This window comes from Nansenia antarctica (assembly GCF_963989245.1).
Source record: "Nansenia antarctica genome assembly, chromosome: 5".
Taxonomy (NCBI): Eukaryota; Metazoa; Chordata; class Actinopteri; order Argentiniformes; family Microstomatidae; genus Nansenia; species Nansenia antarctica.
The window spans coordinates 16951193-16970806 of record NC_137690.1 but is presented as its reverse complement, the minus strand read 5'-3'; the positions used below and the strand labels follow the sequence as shown (position 1 = coordinate 16970806).

The 19614-nt window shown below is 43.6% G+C and overlaps 2 protein-coding genes across 2 annotated transcripts; one reads left to right on the top strand and one right to left on the bottom strand.

Moving 5' to 3' along the window:
* Nucleotides 1–6387: 6387 nt before the first annotated feature.
* On the bottom strand, nt 6388–8854 carry LOC308157804 (polyadenylate-binding protein 1-like; the record flags this gene model as incomplete). Its single annotated transcript, XM_080531405.1, has 3 exons — nt 6388–6491; nt 7391–7853; nt 7979–8854. The coding sequence occupies 3 exons, from the start codon at nt 8852–8854 to the stop codon at nt 6388–6390; spliced, it is 1443 nt and encodes a 480-aa protein (XP_080387531.1).
* A 3511-nt stretch (nt 8855–12365) lies between these two features.
* cdk7 (cyclin-dependent kinase 7) lies at nt 12366–19614 on the top strand. The gene is made up of 12 exons (XM_080533070.1): nt 12366–12483; nt 13223–13282; nt 13523–13556; nt 13674–13741; nt 13983–14051; nt 15991–16101; nt 16487–16605; nt 16865–16964; nt 17887–17973; nt 18078–18227; nt 18385–18529; nt 19275–19614. Exons 1-12 carry the CDS (start codon nt 12418–12420, stop codon nt 19301–19303), a joined length of 1038 nt encoding a protein of 345 aa, XP_080389196.1. The 5' UTR covers nt 12366–12417; the 3' UTR covers nt 19304–19614.

The window sequence follows — 19614 nt, the reverse complement described above, 5'->3', positions numbered from 1 at the left end:
ATACTCCCCAATAGAATTAGCGGCAAGGATCACTATTGCAGCCATTTCCAGGCATAAACCAAACAACCAAACTCTAAGAACAAGCTACATGAGTTATTATAATCGGGGTGCAGCTGTGGCTTAGGGCCGGCGGTATAACCGACGTCTAATGATCGCAAGTTCGGCGGGTTCGATCCCTGGCTGGCCACATGTCGAGGTGTCCTTGGGCAAGACACCGAACCGCAAATTGCTCCCAATGAGCGGGCCGGCGCCTTACATGGTAGCTTGCCGCCATTGGTGTGTGAATGTGTGTGTGAATAGATGAATGAGAGGCCATTGTAAAGCGCTTTGGAATAAGGTGCTATATCAGTGCAATCCATTTACCATTTACCATAATCAGTAAATAATTGTCACTGTGTGATGTGATGTAGGCTACTGAATGTAGCACCTCAATGCAAAACACAACCTGCCAGATCATCTCTCTTATGGAAAACATGTTTTAACATTAACTAACATGCAAATGATTTTTGCAGATGACCTTTCACTCACTGGACTTCTCACTGTAGCCTTTGATTGGTTGAATCAATCTGCTTGTGCTGGCTGGAACCAAGGTCTGTACACTCTTGTTGCCCACCAGTAGCAGGAGTGAGGAGTGAAAAACACTGCTCTAGCCCACTTCTGTGAACGAGGGTTTATCAAGCCCCTGTGATTGTAGCATTAGTCTTTTTCTATGTGGTTATCTGTCACTTGCAAAAGCGTTTATCAGAAATCAGATAACACACACAGAAATCCCCATCCGCTGGTCAGGTTCTTTACATTACGTTCTGTATTTCCCCTGCTTGCACTGTGTGTACTGTGTGTGTGTGTGTGTGTGTGTGTGTGTGTGTGTGTGCACGCATGTGTGCTTTCATGTGTGTGTTTGTTTGTGTACAGTGTACACTTTCCCTCTGTAAATGTTTCATTGGGAGTGTTGTCATAACAATGCCACAGCAGAAGATGATGTTGGATCACTTCTCTGCCTACGGGCATGGGTCCAATATTGTGTGTGTGTGTGTGTTTGTGTCTGTGTGTGTGTGTGTGTGTGTGTGTGTGTGTGTGTGTATGTGTGTGTGTGTGTGTGTGTGTGTGTGTGTGTGTGTGTGTGTGTGTGTGTGTGAGTGTGTGTGTGTGTGTGTGTGTGTGTGTGTGCGTGCGTGCGTGCGTGTGTGTGTATTGATTTGGGGTATGTGTAAGGATACAAAGAGACCCCTGAGAGTGAGGGGTCAACATCTGCTCCCCCGACAATCAATCAATGCGCAGTGTATCAGTAAACCGTTCACACACATGCATACACACACACACACACACACACACACACACACACACACACACTATACGCACAGAGCTCCCTGCTTTCGGATACGTTACCATGGATACAAGATACAGCCAGCCAGGTGGGAGCAGTTTTCCAGCTTAAACTGTAAATATTGAATAATTTTGGGGACGATAGCAACAGCGGTGGTAGATGAAGGTAGCTGGCTGAATTATCTGAAGAATCCTTTACATTAACATCTGATTATGTACATAAGTTCTCATTTAGTCCATCAGTTTTATGATCTCTAACAAGTATTTCTCTTTACCTTCTTTATATTCTCTCCCTCTCACTACCTCCACCCCCCCCTCTCTCTCTCTCCTTATGTCTGTATGATATCCACCGTCAAGTACTACACAGTAAGTGTCTCCTCAGGCCAGATCTGTAAGACATGAAAGTGTATCTCATTCAAACCACTTTACCAAACGCTCAAGCTTTCATGTGGAAACAGTTTACCTGTGGTTGCAGGGAGAGAAAGAGAGAGGGGGGGGAGTACATCCTCATGAGAATTTTCTGATGTAGATCTAAACTGATCTATCATTACATTTTAAAAATGTTGTACTCAATCCGCCCCAGCTTGGCGCAAACTTTATGAATAATTGGTTAGCCCTGCAAGCCATAGATGTAGAGATGAGGGTAGGTAGAATACTTTGAGGTAGAATATTTTTAAATTATTTTTGTGTGTGAATAAATACAAGTAAATGAGCACATAAGTCAAGTGAAGCATGCTGCATCACATCACACAGACGTATAGGTTCCTCGACTACACAGACACAGGCTATATCACTTAACTAAGGATGATCAGAGAGGGAGGTTGTCTGTGAGTATGTACACCAACCTTGAGCTGACATTGCAAATGGGAGACCCAATCAATGAATGTCTTCTCTCAAGGAGTCCAAATTATTCTCAGCGGGCATCATGAAGACTCAGAATCCCCCTGAGACAGGGAGAGGTAATGGGGTTAGTGTGTGTGTGTGTGTGTGTGTGTGTGTGTGTGTGTGTGTGTGTGTGCGTGTGTGTGTGTGTGTGTGTGTGTGTGTGTGTGTGTGTGTGAGAGAGAGAAAGAGAAACAAGAGAGAGATGATGATAGAGTGTGAAGTTAATGGGACGTGTGACAGGGCTGATTGTATAAGCTCCAGTAATCTTCTAATAATCTTCTTAACGACTTCTTGGATGACACATTATTGGCACCATCAGCAGCCCCTGATATAAGGTAAACAGACCAGCTTTACCCTCATTTACCTCTGAAATACACAAGACAGAAACCAAGTTCACCTTGAGTCCAACCTATCTCTATGTGAACCAGACACACACACACACACAGTCTGGGACTGCAGTAGATATTTTCCTAATGGGATGAATAACGATGTCTGAGTAAATATGGACCAAAACAACAACAACAACAACACAGACATGAAGACAACAACATTAGAAATCAATAAATACAGCTGATTCTAGCCTCCCTGTTGTCTGTGTCGGCCAGTGGAGATTATTCACCCATCCCCCTCAGTGTTGTTAGAGCCACACTATCATACATTGTGTCTAGTTCTGTCTTCTGCTGGAGCTATCAGTATGCTTGTCAGTACTCCTGCTGTGTGCTTATCCTTGGATGCTCCAGGTAGCTCCCCGCTCTGTCAGTGCAAGTACACGCCCAGCTCACCTCTCCATCATTATATATGAGTGGAATAATTTTCATTCAATACATTAGTAATTGTCAGGAAAGTAAACGTTTTCAGGGCTTGTGAACCTTCACACCTCAAACAACCTCTCTGTAGCTTCCTGTTGTTCATGAGCTGTGAATGTGGTGAGGTGTGTGTGTGTGTGTGTGTGTGTGTGTGTGTGTGTGTGTGTGTGCGTGCGTGCGCGCGCGTGTGCACATGCGTGTGTGTGTGTGAGAGAGAGAGAGAGAGAGAACTCAACAGCACCTAATAAATCACCTTTCAGGGATAGAAACAAAGAGGAAACTCGTTTCAGAACACTTCCCCTGTACTGTGTGTGTGTGTGTGTGTGTGTGTGTGTGTGTGTGTGTATGTGTGTGTGTGTGTGTGTGTGTGTGTGTGTGTGTGTGTGCGTGTGTGTGAGAGAGAGAGAGAGAGAGAGAGAGAGAGAGAGAGAGAGAGAGAGAGAGAGAGAGAGAGAGAGAGAGAGAGAGAGAGAGAGAGAGAGAGAGCGAGAGAGATGGTTATGCATGTGTAATAGGGCAGGTCTCTGGTGATGGAATTTTATTACCGTGGAGAGATTTTACTGTATAATGTAATGCATGTCTGCTGTTTGTTTTGTTGCAGTTTCAATTTGAACTTATGATCAGATAACATCTTAACATCTTTTAGACATGCCATACCCCCATGACTTGAAAATGTCCCCCTGTCATTTTGAAAGATATAATTTCCAACGGATATGACATTTCCAGCTGTTATGACTTTAGTAAGTAATAGTGAGACGATGTTGTGTGGAGAATCACATTAACAGCTCATGTGTGAACGAGTGGGTAGAATGTAAATATGCACCAGTGAGTGTTACACTGAAGAAACCCCTTCTGGGAAATCACTGTCTATTTCTGAAACTGTGAGACGTACAGGGGGACACTCTGACAGAATGGAAAGCAGCATTGGTGTTAGGACAGACTGCATCTCTTCAGATAGCTTTTCTTGTCCATCTAAAAGGCGTAAATGTACTAGGGTCGATAATGGAATGATGACAGTAGAAATGTCAAAAATTGATTCACACTGTTTTACGGTTTCTGACCATTGTCAGCGCTAGATTATTTTTATCTGTGACTCTTACTGTAGTGAAGTGCAATGTACATGACGCACTGTTACAGTCCCTTGGGAAAGAATTCAGACCCCTTAAATTTTTCCACATTGTTCTTCTTGTGTTATAGACTTTGCATAGGAATACATTACACACTGTGTGGATCAGGTTGTCATTACAAACTGAGCAAATGGAGAGGAACATAACTGCTCAGGAATGTGACCCTGAGGCCTGGGTAGACTTACAAAATCGACAAAGTTGAATGGTCAAAAAAAGAAAAGAAAAGCACAGTCGATGGGACAACATTGGTCTATTTTGAGTGGCCAAAAAGAATCCCTTAATGGAAAATAATAATCTCATATCCATAACTGTGATTGCAACAATGAATTCAAGTGATACAGTAAAGAGGTGGTAAATGTGTTGATTTGGTTTTACTACAAAGCATTAAGTTTAGTGCAAAACCCACACATGCAATGTAGTTTCTGAGCCATCTCTTGTGTGAAGAATAGTAGTAGCTGCATCAAGTTATGGGTAAGTTTGTCACCGGCAAGGACTGGGAAGTTTGTCAGGATCAAGAGAAAATTATTACATTTGCTGAGTTGGTAGTGACATCCTACTCTAGACAGGGGGTAATTGATTCCTATGCAAATCAGAGACCCTATAAAAACAAAGATATGAATTCTTAATGTCATGAACTATTATCCTTGCATTAATATGGACTCAATTCAACTTATTGAGTAATTTGTTGATGACATTTTTGCATTTTAACTAATTTTGAGAGTGTCATAGCAAAGGGTTTGAATACTTATGTACATGAGGTATTTCTGTATTTAAATGTTAATACATTTACAGAAATTTCTAAAAACTTGTTTTCACTTTGTTTTCGCATGGGGTAATGTGTGTGGATTGATTGCAAATTCTTTTAATTTAATCAATTTTAAATTGAGTCAAAATGTTGAAAAAGTGAAGGGGTCTGAAGACACTGTGAAGTGTCACAGTGAAGACACTAAATGGGTAATGGTGGTGTGAAGGCTGCGATAAATCTGCAGGTGCAATTCTCTGGGCCTTCTGCTCAGACCACGTCACACATGTATGCAGCCACACACTCACACACACACACACCCACACACCCACAGACACACACACACACCCACACCCACACACACACACACACACACACACACACACAAACAAGCGTGCAGACACACACACACACACACACACACACACCCTCTCTATGTGCTGTTTACTGTACAATCTACACTGTTGTCCCGTCAGAAGTTGCTCCCCCCTGCTGCAGGATGTGGTGGCTCGACACGTCCTTTCAGAACAACACCCACTTCCTATGAGTTTGATAAACAGCCTTGTGGTTTGACACTCCGGCCCCATCAGATAGAGTGACACACGCACACGCACACGCACACACACACACACACAAACACACCACACATACAGTACGCATACACATACACACACTCAGCAATCATTCTCTGCCGACATGAAATATCACCTGAGTGAGTTGATGCGCATAGTCATAGTGAGAGGACAAAGCAGTATGTTCTACGGTCACATGTTATTTATTCAGTGTGATAGGTGAGTGATGGGCCAACCATCCTGTCATCAGCCTCATAGAGATAGAAAGATATGGATGTGTGAGTGTATTTAATGATGTCAGAATGAGAGAGACCCATCAATATGTCACATTTTCCTGTGAGTATGCGTCATACAAGCTGAGTAAGATGGATACTAGATAGATATGTCCTGATTGTCCTCTATAAAAACCTTCATTTGAGACCCTAAAAGGTTTTTTTATAGACAACCCAAACATAAACAACACAACTGTAATCTGCTCGCTAATATGGTTTCATCCCTTGTAGAAGCCTTTCCTTTAACGTTCATTACATCCTCACCTTTTATCTGTGACACAGACACCTTTCATGAGAAGATGTATGTACTATGGGCGGCAGTAAGCCTAGAGGTTAGAGAGGCTGGCTAGTAATCAGAAGGTCGCTGGTTCGATCCCCGCCTCAGGAGGGTGCTGTATGTCGAGAGAGAAAGACAGCGATGCTGAGCTGGGAGGTGCATTGCGGGTCAAGGAGGCCTTGTCTTGGCCTGGTCTATCTGGTCCAACCAGGGCTTTAACTTGTATCATCGAGGTCCAGCTTACCCTTTTATAGACATAGCTGAGTCAATCAATTTAATTTTGCAATGAAATAATTTATTAATATTGCAATATCTTTTCAATGCTTAAATATGCTTTATCGGTGAAGTCGGTTTAAAAAGTCTGGATCTTAGCCGCTTGGAACTCAAGATGGGATGTGGCCAGATTTCTGTGCAGCCTCCTCTGCCCACTGAGCCTCCAGCACAGTGACATGTAGCATGTTGTGGATGGATGAGATGGGACGTTCACCTGGAGGGAGGGAGAGTAAATATCAGTAACAGTAACTGTAACAGCTAATGGGGATCCATAGAAATAAACACACAGACTCACGTATTATCTGCTTCTGGTCCTCGTGGGCAGCGACAGCCAGAATGGAGGCAGGGAGAGGCTCCTGGTCCTGGACATGGACAGCAGGCTGCTGGGCCTGTGGAATGGCAGCCATGAAGAATCCAGGTGGGGGAGCAACCTGGTAGAGGTTGATGTCTGGGTTGGGAACGGTGCAGACGCTGGCCATCCTCTGCATGTGCTGGTTGGTGCTGTGAGTCTGGCGCTCCTCCTTGCGCTGGGCCAGGGCCACGTTCTGTGCAGCCTCCTCAGCCCACTGGGCCTCCAGCACAGTGACATCTAGCATGTTGTGGATGGATGAGATGGGACTCTTACCTGGAGGGAGGGAGAGTAAATATCAGTAACAGTAACTAACAGCTAATGGGGATCCATAGAAACAAACAAATAGACTCACATATCATCTGCCTCTGGTCCTCATGGGCAGCGACAGCCAGAATGGAGGCAGGGAGAGGCTCTTGGTCCTGGACATGGACAGCAGGCTGCTGGGCCTGTGGAATGGCAGCCATGAAGAATCCAGGTGGGGGAGCAACCTGATAGAGGTTGATGTCTGGGTTGGGAACGGTGCAGACGCTGGCCATCCTCTGCATGTGCTGGTTGGTGCTGTGAGTCTGGCGCTCCTCCTTGCGCTGGGCCAGGGCCACGTTCTGTGCAGCCTCCTCAGCCCACTGGGCCTCCAGCACAGCGACATCTAGCATGTTGTGGATGGATGAGATGGGACTCTTACCTGGAGGGAGGGAGAGTAAATATCAGTAACAGTAACTAACAGCTAATGGGGATCCATAGAAACAAACAAATAGACTCACATATCATCTGCCTCTGGTCCTCATGGGCAGCGACAGCCAGAATGGAGGCAGGGAGAGGCTCTTGGTCCTGGACATGGACAGCAGGCTGCTGGGCCTGTGGAATGGCAGCCATGAAGAATCCAGGTGGGGGAGCAACCTGGTAGAGGTTGATGTCTGGGTTGGGAACGGTGCAGACGCTGGCCATCCTCTGCATGTGCTGGTTGGTTGTGTGAGTCTGGCGCTCCTCCTTGCTCTGGGCCAGGGCCACATACAGGGGCTTGGTGGCCACGATGCGGCCGTTCATCTCAGTCACAGCCTTGGTGGCCGCCTCAGGGGAGGAGAAGCACACAAAGCCAAATCCCTTGCTGCGTCCACCCTCCATCATCACCTTTGCACTGGTGATCGTTCCAAAGTGGGAGAACTCTTTGTGCAGCTGCTCATCATCCAAGCGGTCATGCAAGTTCTTCACATACAGGTTGACACCCTGGTAGAGAGAAACCCTGTTTAGTGAGATGTTTTTCATCCCTCAAATACATCAACAATGTTTACCATGACTATCACCTTATTTTACTTATACAGTATATGTATATTTCTTTCATAAACACACACCTGGTATCTGGTCCTGCAGCCCTGCTTTATCTGCTCAAACTGGCGCTTCAGCACAGTCTGGCGCTCTACTCTCTTCAGGGCACGGCCCACGTAGATCCATCTCCCATTTATCTCCTGGCCATTCATCTCATCAATGGCTCTCTTGGCATCCTCATGCCTTTCGAAGTTGACAAATCCAAAACCCATGGATTTACCAGCGCCATCAGTCATGACACGGACGCTCAGGGCTGGTCCAAATCTTTCAAACCTCTCCTTAAGGCGTTGGTCATCCATATCCTCTCCAAAGTTTTTGATGTAAATATTAGTGAACTCTCGAGCCCTGGATCCAAGTTCAGCCTCTCGTTCATCGCAAGATTTGAAGTGTCCAATAAACACTTTTCTGCCACTCAATAACATGCCATTGAATCTCTTAATAGCTCTCTCAGCGGCCTCCTGGCTATTATACTGCACAAAGCCAAAGCCTTTAGAGCCATTCTCATCAGATGCTACCTTGCAGGAAAGGATGTCCCCAAACTCAGAGAACATGTCGTAGAGGTGCTTGCTGTCAAAAGTCTCCACTAAATTCTTGATGAAGATGTTGCCGACCCTACTATTCCTCAGAGAAGGGTCATGCTGAGACCACATGATGCGCATAGGTCTTCCATTGACGTCATCAAAGTTCATGGTGTCCAGGGCACGCTCTGCGTCAGCTTGCTGGTGAAAGTTGACAAAGGCATACCCAAGAGATCGGCGTGTTAACAAATCCCTGCACACTCTTATAGAGATGATTGGAGCAGAAGGGCTGAATTTCTCATGCAGCATTCCCTCAGTGGTGTCCCTGTGGAGATCTCCTACATACAAGGAGGCCATCGATTGAATAGACGCACTAGGATTCATGTCTGCTGACTGTAAGATTGGAAAAAGTTTGGAAAAGTTTGTGAAACAAATAACTGTCTATCTATCTAGCTCTTCACAGAGGAATGGCAGGTAAATGAACGGAATGTGTACTGCAGATGGATTCTATGTTTTAGAAGAATTCTAACTTCAGTCATTGTTACATCACAGACCATAGCCAGGGTCCATTTAGAGGCCCTTAAGCATGTGTTTCCCAGAGAGAGAGTTGACCATATTACACATAGCTGCAACATTTGCAGGAAAAGCACTATGCAAATAAAAAGTTATTATTATTATTATTATTATTATTATTATGATTATGATTATGATTATTATTATTATTATTATTATATTAATCACAAGTCATTTCACAGCAATTGGACTGGTTGAATTATGTCTCAAAACCACCAAGGTCATGTCCTCTGTGTGTCTCAATGGGAGCTACAGTCCTGGTCCATCCATGTTGGCAGAGCCTTCTGAAAAATCATTTCATAGAACACTTTGAAAGAAGTTGAAACATTTGAAACAATGTAACTATTTATTGAACTAATAGATATTTCTTTGTTCATTCTCTAAACAACTGTTCAACTTAAGTTGAATTCAGCACATTGTCAAATGTTTAAATAACTTTAACTTTCCTCCACTTTGCACATAACTGTGTAGACAGAGAGCTTCAGATGTAAGACTGACAAACAGTCAGATATTGCTTCCAGCTGTTTTACTTTTTCTTTTCAGTAAACCTCATTATGGTTTATGGATACACAAGTATATCAAAGTTAGCGTTGTTTTGGGGCCCAAAATACCATAACTGTCCCATCTCACTGCTGTGTAATACTGATATAACTACATCTCACTGCCGGTACCGGTTTTCGGTACCCAACCCTATGTATGTGAGCTGGTGACTGGAGGGTTTCTGCCTACCACTGCCATTGTGCCCTTGAGCAAGCACTTAACCTGTAATTGCTCCAGGCATACTGACTATGGCTGACCCTGTGCCTAGAGCAAAACATATGTTTTGTTGTAGGTGCAATGACAAAAATGGTTTAATCTAATCTACTTTACAGAGAGAAAACCTAATGTAGCCTTGTTGTACCTTTTATCATTAAGTGTTCATTAGGCCTAGAAACACATTAGTCCTCCTTTCTCAAATAACAGCAGACACACACATTTGTCAGGTGATGTTTCTACAGCTGATGCATATGAAGCCTGGCTGTCATAAACAGATATGTTCCGCCTGTTATGTTGCAGCCTGGCTAGCCTGCTATTTACAGAAATAAATAAAACATGCCAGAAACAAGTCTTGTAGACAAGACATTGACGAAGACACTCATATAAAATTCAGCTTGTGGGATATTCATTCCAGAACTGGCCATTGAGGTAAAAACTATATCACCCCTTCATTTTACCGCTATCAAATTCCCACAACCGGGGTGACGATAAGACAGGGGTTGGCTCTTATTTGAGACATAGTTTGAAAAACCAATTGAAAGTGTGGTTGGGGACTTTTGAGTTGAATAAGGGGAGTAACAAATCTTTCTCTGGACACTTTGCTCTCTTTTTGCTTTTTCTCTGGACACTTTGGCCTAGAATTCTAACAGCAGCAAAGTATTGACTGTTGCCGTCACTACAGTGTTTTGTAAACCGTATTTTTAGACCAAAAATAACCACTCTTAGATATCAATTGACTTGTAGCTCGTTTCAGGTTTTTTTTCATGTTATAAATCACCAAATGCTGGTTATAAATATGTGTTTATTATTAAGCTTTGTCATTTGATGTGCTTGCTGCTTAAAGCACAATCGTGCTCTCCTCTCTCCCTTTCCATCCTCTGCTCCCTGTCTCTGGTACGGTTGCATGATTACATATGATCCTGTCACTCACATCTATCAACTGTCAGGATGAGTATATGCAAACACGTGAAGGGGGAAGGGTGGTGGAGGTGGGTGGGGGACTATTATGTCTAATCCTTCACACTCTTCTTGTCAAACTTTACATAAACATGAAAAACATGTGACGGGTGTGTGTGTGTGTGTGTGTGTGTGTGTGTGTGTGTGTGTGTGTGTGTGTGTGTGTGCATGTGTGTGTGTGTGTGTGTGTGTGTGTGTGTGTGTGTGTGTGTGTGTGCGTGTGACAGTTCATCTGCTGTGAGACAGAGAGGGTCAGAGGGAAAGAACCATGTCTAATCCTCTGGGATGTGAGGATTTCTGTATGGAGATGTGAGTGTAGATGTGTTCAGTGGCGCATGTATCACAGAAGCTTCCATACTGAGGACAGGAGTCTCATGGGGATTTCTGTCAAAAGAGTGCTCACCAAAAGAGAATGTCAGAAATATTATAAGTAAAACATACTGGTTCATAACTGACTGGTTCATGTGTGTTGTCACGTTGTTTGTTTGTTTGTTTATTTTTTACACACAAGGAGAGAAATCCTGATATTCCTCATTGTTGTCATCTAAGTAATCTCTATCAGCAAAACCGGCCAAAAAATAGTCCAAAGCCTATACTCAAGAGGGCTGCCAAGTTTCACCAAAAGTTTGGAGTGAGATTTTTTGGCGGTGGAACGACCCAAAACTGTGCGCGTTTTGGCAGCGGAGGCCCCTCTCTCCCGCCCAATTATTTGTGCTAGTTTCCTGCAATTTTACATGTTGTTCATAATAAACCAGCACAAGAAATGAAAATAATTTACGTTTTATAAAACAAGAAAAAAATATTTATGAAATCTTAATAAACAAATACAGTAGCCTACAGACTCTAAAAGAAAAATGGGCCCCATCAACAGGACTCAGCCCCTTGGTCAGCAGCAGAAAGACCCTTGATCATCATCTTATATACAGTGCATTGCTCATAGATGGCTATCATGTTATACAGTACATACCAGGGTTTTTCCTGGGTCAGAATGAGGGCTCGGTGGTTGATCTCGCCCACATTTTTTTGAGGGACCCCCAATTGTTGTATTTGTATTGTAAATTGTAATTATTATGAATTATTGTTATTATTATTAATGTACCTGGTTATGTTACAGTAGAGAAACAAAAAACAGTTACCAAAACTGAGTATTTACTAGATAAGATTGGCAAAAGATTGGCGTGGTGCAACCGAAATTAGTAAACAACTAGTTTGAAACTAGCTAGTAACAACTAGGGGTTTACGCCAAATTGGTGCAACCCAGTCCAGTAGGCTACCAGATACGATATGTATGCACATATTTTGCTACCACGGTTGCCAGATGGAATTGACAATGTCCAGCCCAACCGGTCTAAAAGCTGCCGAATCCACCCGTCCAGTGTGACCAAAACATTTAACAAACAAACGTGTTAATTAAGTTGTTATCACGGGAAAACTAGTGATTGCGCCATCGTTGCATGGAGCCGATGTTTTATTTCAGCATTTACTTGATAAAGTAAATGCTGAAGTGATACTTTACATATCACTCGACAGATGGCGGTGTTAGTCAACAATCATAACTGCCATTTAAAAGTCATTTAATCCGGAAGTACTACTCACAGACCTTTACTACAGAAGGAAGTTGGTGGGTTGGTGAATATTGACAGTTTGACTGCGATCATATCATGGCGCTTGATGCGAAGTCTCGAGCCAAGCGATATGAGAAGTTGGATTTCCTGGGAGAGGGTCAGGTGAGAATGTCTCGAGCCCAGGTTGTCCGTTGTGTGGGGCTCAGTACGTTGATCTTAGCGCTGCATACACACTCTTGCTGGCGTAGATAGCTGGCACAAGTCAGCCATGAATGAGTGTCGTCTGTAGACTAGGTATTGATTTTCACAGATTATTTGTTTATTTACATTATCTGTTTTCTATTGTTGGTAAATATGTAAATACGTAAATACATTTGATTTAATAAAAAAAAAAAATATATATTAATATTGAATTTAACTGCAGATTATTAATGATTAATCTCTGAGTATTGGAGAAGGGGTAGGATTAAATAAGTTTATGCTTCTTCCTACTCCTTTTCGGACATGTTAAGTAAATAGTGTTTTTTGTTTTGTTTCGTTTTTTCTTGTTTTTGTTTTGTTTTTTCTTGTTTTTGTTTTGTTTTTTGTTGTTATAACTATAACTATTTCTTTTTTCACATGTTCGAAATAAAGCTTTCATTCATGATCATCAGGCACGTATCTTCCAGCAGAATCAGTGGGAAACAAATGTGCCTGGTGATCACTTAACATCCTCTCGGAAACATCGGAATGTCTTGTTATCTGAATATAACTTCACCACTTCTTATCACTAGGGGGCCGTATTACAGTTGATTGTATTTGACATGAGGAGGCGCCTGTCTAAACCATACACTGGGTCCGAACTAACTTTAGTCTGTTGCTGTTTAGTGCTGTTTAATCTGACTCCCTCTCTCTCCTACAGTTTGCTACAGTCTACAAGGCCAGGGATAAGACCAACAACACAATAGTTGCCATCAAAAAGGTACTGCTAAGATTACAATTCTGCTGAAAGAATAACTGATCCTATGACTTACTATGGCCTACGACTTACTATGGCCTACAAATGAACTAATGATCATGTTTAGCAGACTCTAATAGAAAACGTTGTCATATCAGATGTTTCATATCCTTAATGAAACTGTTGGTATTCTCTGTAATTTTGGTTGATTGATGTGATGATTGATGTCACCATACTGACACAGTTTGCTGTTTCTATTTGCAGATTAAGGTTGGACACAGGACAGAAGCTAAAGACGGTAAGTGTTTGCATGTGCAGCCAACCTGAAGCCAACATGAAACTCAGCCACACAATTAGGAGAGGTTGTATAGTTTGGCTCCTGTTATTTGTCTCATTTATTGATTCTCTTTCTCAGGAATCAATAGGACTGCCCTACGAGAAATCAAACTACTGCAGGAGTTGACTCACCCTAACATTATAGGGGTAAGTACTGAACTGAACTCACCAGACACTCTGCTATCACTAACAAACAATTAATCTTTGACTTGTTTTCATCCATTACTTTCACTGGTAAAAATAAATTGTACTTTGTATACGCTTTGTAGAATGGCAAACTGGTATGGTCATCATTTATGCTATCTACTATTTCTAAAAGTATCCACTCTAGTAACACTTATGCTATATCACGTGTGCGTGCGCGTGCGTGTGTGTGTGTGTGTTTCAGCTCCTGGACGCCTTTGGGCACAAATCCAATATCAGTCTGGTGTTTGACTACATGAACACAGACCTGGAGGTGAGACCCCTTCCACCCCTGGAACTACCAAGCCACCCCCCCCCCCCTGGGCCTACCAAGCTCCCCCCCCCCCCCCAGGCCTACCAAACCCTTCCCCTCCACCCCTGGGCCTACCAAGCCCTTCCCCTCCACCCCTGGGCCTACCAAGCCCCCCATCCCTGGGCCTACCAAGCCCTTCCCCTCCACCCCTGGGCTTACCAAGCCCTTCCCCTCCACCCCTGGGCTTACCAAGCCCTTCCCTTCCACCCCTGGGTTTACCAAGCCCTTCCCCTCCATCCCTGGGCCTACCAAGCCCTTCCCCTCCACCCCAGCTGTGAGAGGAAGTTGCTCTGTCAGTTGCCTCTGGTTCTGCACTGCGTTTGTCACCAGCAGATTGAGGTTATGGCCAAAACAGATTAGCCATAGCCAACTCAGGGCCATGATGGCAGCTGCAATGTTAGCAGCATTGTCAGTCATTATGGCCGCGAGTTTAATCGCATCCAAGTGCCGTGCGGAGTGCATCAACAATGTTGTCCGCGCTGTGTGGGTTTCTGGAAGAAAAGCTAGTCTTTAGGGATTTTCACTGTAGTTTCCAGTCTGGTGTGACAGAGTGGACAGTTAACGACATGTATGGCGTCATGTTAACTGATGACCACATATTCGTTGTCAGTGAATAACTGTTTGAACCCGACAGCAGCCTCCCAAACTTCCTACATGCAGCCTTGCTACAGTATCCCTCAAGAGACACATTTGTGGAGTGCTGACTTTCAATCCAGTGGTCTTTTAGACCAAGGTGACTAAATGGATATTCAATATTTGCCTCACCTCCTCTGGTGTGCAGCAGTGTTCAGCCAGAGGCATAGTAGGGATAGATGCTTTTAGGACTGAGGTTATATTTGGGCTGTTCTGGATTAGTGAGAATTGTCATTACAGCTCTGGTTTAGTGGGGCAGGACATCAAAGGCTGCAGCCACGAGTGAGCAGTAGGGAGAGAAAAGGGGTGCAGAATGGGGAGGGGAGTATTTGATGGAGGCCTGGGGGGAGAGGAGAGAGAGAGAGACCATGACCGTCTTCCTAAAACACATTTCAGAGATTCCCACTCCAATAGGAAGCTTAATGCAAGTAACTTTTGAGGGGTTTAACACAGGAGGTTCTGAGTTTCCGAGATCACAGGAACGCAACATTAGAATAAGAGCGGGAGGGAGAGAGACGGGTTGCTGTGCTAGGTTATGTCACTCGCCAATCCAATTCTGTTCCAGAGAGAGATCTCTCCCCAGCCATTCCATTCACTGTCTCCCCTTAGACAGGTTTCAGATGGGTGCTCAGTTTCACCAACAATACATCAAACTCAGTTAGAGAGCAGAAAATACAGAGCCCTTAGGGCCACAATGGAGGATAACTGCTCTAAGAAAATCAATAGCACTCTCCTCAGATTTCACGATGATATAATAACCATTATCAGATGCCTGGAAAATTCACCTAATTTGATGACTCATGCAAAAGGTCTATTTATAGACAAGGAGCTTGGTTTCTGATCTCCTTTACTCTCATATTAGATCCTATATTACTCTCATATTAGATCCTACCACTTTGGTTCAGGTTTTTACTGACAATGCAGAAACATGAGACATGAGGCCCAGTGTTTTCAGCTGTAGACTCCACAGGTGTTAGGGGCTGGGGGTTGTCGGACTGTAGCTGTGTCCCCTCTACCTGACCTTGGGGTGCATCGCCATAGTGTGAAGTAGTTTCCTGTCCACCTCTTTACTGATCAGGATACATAGGATAGATGAAAGCAATGGAGGAATAGCCTTATTCGGGAATTGATTGTCATCTGTGAAGTGAATTCGCAGCAGTGCAGATGAAGCAAGGAAGCCGGAGAGAAAGCTGTGCTGGACTATGAAGATGCACCTCTTGTCTCGCGCTCCCTTCTCCCCGTCAAACTGTTCTCTCCTGTGTTCCAGGTGATCATCAAAGACACTAGTCTGGTCCTAACTCCTGCAAACATCAAAGCCTACATCCTCATGACTCTACAGGGACTAGAATATATGCACCACCACTGGATCCTACACAGGGTGACAATTTTAATTAATTTTAATTTAATTTAATTTTGCCATTTAGCAGACGCTTTTATCCAAAGCGACTTACAATTACGAATTACAGGGACATTCCCCCTGGAGTAACTGAGGGCTAAGTGCCTTACCCAAGGGCACACTAGTAGTGGTGTGGCTTCAGGCGGGATTTGAACTCACAACCTTCCGATCACAAGTCCAACTCACTATCCACTGGTGCACACACAAACACACTCATATTCCTGTCCCATATGATGTGAGGTTGTCATAATGCCTACTGTACCAATGATGTGGTCACCCAGCCATTTACTGTGTGTGTCGTGTGTGTGTGTGTGTGTGTGTGTGTGTGTGTGTGTGTGTGTGTGTGTGTGTGTGTGTGTGTGTGTAGGATCTGAAGCCCAATAACCTGCTGTTGGATGAAAATGGTGTGCTGAAGCTGGCTGACTTTGGCTTGGCTAAAGCCTTTGGCAGCCCCAACAGAGTCTACACGCATCAAGTAGTCACCCGGTCTGTGCTATGACTTCTGTCACTGTAATACACACTTTTTTTTCTATCCTCACACTCTCTTACCTCATTGTCTTGTGTCTCCCATGTTCTCTTCTTCCTTCTGAATTGACATTTGCAACATTTGCAGGAAAAGTGCTATACAAATAAAAGTTATTATTATTGTCATTATTTTGGGAGGAATGTGCTTTTTGCTGATAAAAGTGTGATTGTTCACCCAATAGAAATTGGGTCCAACTGACCCTTTTCCTTCTCCTCTTAGGTGGTATCGTTCTCCTGAGCTGTTGTTCGGTGCTAAGATGTACGGAGTAGGCGTGGATATGTGGGCAGTGGGCTGTATCCTTGCAGAGCTGCTCCTCCGGGTACGCACGCACGCACGCGCCTTACAACTCTGAAACCCTCCTTACCAAACCCACCGCACAGTCCATTCCTGATGCATGCACTTTGGATGAACACCACTCAGTTCACCAGTGCATATCACTATTCCCAATAATACCTTTTTCTCCCCCTTTTCCTTTCTCATGGCCCAGTTTTGTACATGTGTAGACACCAGTCCCAAGACACTACCGTATTTTCCGGACTATAAGTCGCGCCGGAGTATAAGTCGCACCAGTCAAAAAATGCGACATTAAGAGGGAAAAACATATATAAGTCGCACTGGACTATAAGTCGCATTTATTTAGAAATATGTTTCACAAAATCCAAGACCAAGAACAGACATTTAATCTGGAAAGGCAAGTTTATTCAACTACACAATAGCACACAGAACAACAGGCTGAATAGAAGTCTGGTATGTTAACATAACACATTAACAGTTATTCAGCAACACAATAGCATAAAGAACATACCTGGGAGGCTGAATAGGCTAAATTAACATAACAAGCCAGCGAGTCCAACAAGCAAGTTACCAGTAAGCAAGTTCACCAAGCTACCGTTTGCTTAGCTTCAACAAGCTAATGTTTTAGATCACTTCTTCAGGGGAATAGGAGCAGCATATAGTTGTCACAAGCCCAGAGCGGCCCAGAGCGCCCTCTGTCGGCTGTAGACGGTAATGTTTACTCCTTGGTTCATGTCAGTCAGTATGAAATTCTATATATATTGATCTATAAGTCGCACGACCAGCCAAACTATGAAAAAAAGCGCGACTTATAGTCCGGAAAATACGGTACACACATCAATGAACTTTATACAGACACCTTAGAGTACAGTAGGGTCACTCTGTGTTTGAGCTGTAAGTAACAAGCTGTAAGTAAGTCTGACCTCCTACTTCTCTGCCTGTTTCAGTTACCATTCCTAGCAGGAGACTCAGATCTGGACCAGCTGACAAAGATCTTTGAGGCTCTAGGCACTCCCACAGAAGAGACCTGGCCTGTGAGTGTCTTTATTCTTTGTTTGTTTGTGTTTGTGTATTCGTGTATTCCAAGCTAGTTTAATTCTTAATTACATCTATGCATTATCACTCTCTCTCTCTGCAGGGTATGAGCAATCTACCAGACTATGTGTCATTTAAGCTGTTTCCTGGTACGCCTCTGGAACACATCTTCACTGCTGCAGGAGATGACCTTCTAGAACTACTACAGGGATTATTCACCTTTAACCCCAATACACGCATCACAGCCACACAGGTAACACACACAGCCACATAGTGTAGATAGAATAAGAATGATGTGTGTATGTGTCTCTCTCTGTTGCCTTGATGGCTGCCCACTCAGAGTCTCACTCAGAGTCTCAGTACTGATTCTAAAACATAGAAAGTGGAATTCCCCTCCTCCCTCTCTCTAGGCTCTGGGGATGAAGTACTTCAGTAATCGACCTGGTCCCACTCCAGGTCCCCAGCTTCCCCGTCCTAACTCCTCAGCTGAGGCTCTGAAAGAGAAGGAGAATGTCACTATCGGGGTCAAGAGGAAACGAGACGGGATGGAGCAAAGTAATACACACACACACACACACACACACACGTGAATATTTGTCCATCACACCCCAAATCACCCCATCATCAAGTAGAAGACCTCATTGACAGGGTTGTGTGTAGACCATCTTAAGACGGGTCCATGTGTATGAAACTGCGTTGGAGGATGCATAAATAGCCGACCTGTGAATCACTAGTGTGTAATAATAACACGGTCCATGTTATTCTGGCTGCTTATTCAAACTCAACTGTTCGGGTGCCACAAAGGACTAGTTTCAAATGGAGCCAGCAAATGTGAAAGAAACTCTCACATTCCCAAAGTACTTACGGTATATTATGCAAGCATTGGTCCCTCATAACTGAAATACCACTTGATTCAGATCCTAGTAATTAAAAGGGTGTTGGCACTATGTTTAACTGCAGTTGGACCCCAAGACTATATCTATATACAGTATATATAGACTATATATCACACACACACACACACACACACACACTCACACACACACACACACACACTCTCTAAATACACTCTCTCACAGTATAAAGGGTGGAGACAGAGTAGAACCTCAAAATTACTGGGGAGTTCAAAGCTTTTCCATTTCCATCTGTGGATCGGCAACTACGTGGATCAACTGAGGCAGTATATTATGTTCAGAGTTCCATTTGAGAAAGATCCTCCCAATGTGTTTAGCTTAGCTATCAGATCTTTGAGATGATTTGTTTACTGAATTCACTAACTTTCTTTGTCTGTTTTTCTCAGGTGCCATGAAGAAGAAGCTGCTTTTCTGAGAGTGTGGGATTTAGTTCAGCACCATGAGCACTTGGTCCAGTGGGGTCTACTCGAGTGGCTGGAGGTTGTCCCAAACCATTGAATCAAGATCTGCGTGGTTAATGCCATCCTCTACCAGAATTGTGGTTCTGGTTATTCCTCATTGTAACAATGATGTCTGAGCTCTGTAAAAGCTCTTCTAGGGAGAACTATTTATAACATATTATGACAGAAGAAGAAAACAGATGAATTTCATGTCATGTTTGTTTTTTAATTATGTTTATTCTCTGTGTGTGATGTGGGGGAATAAATTAGATCTTGTAGATCTTTT

Bases quoted from the DNA above. Each gene is read 5' to 3' on its own strand.
- cdk7 (XM_080533070.1), top strand. From the start codon at position 12,418: ATGGCGCTTGATGCGAAGTCTCGAGCCAAGCGATATGAGAAGTTGGAT. The intron at 17,974-18,077 runs GTGAGTGTCTTT...CTCTCTCTGCAG, and splicing joins CCACAGAAGAGACCTGGCCT to GGTATGAGCAATCTACCAGA. The intron at 18,228-18,384 runs GTAACACACACA...CCCTCTCTCTAG, and splicing joins CACGCATCACAGCCACACAG to GCTCTGGGGATGAAGTACTT.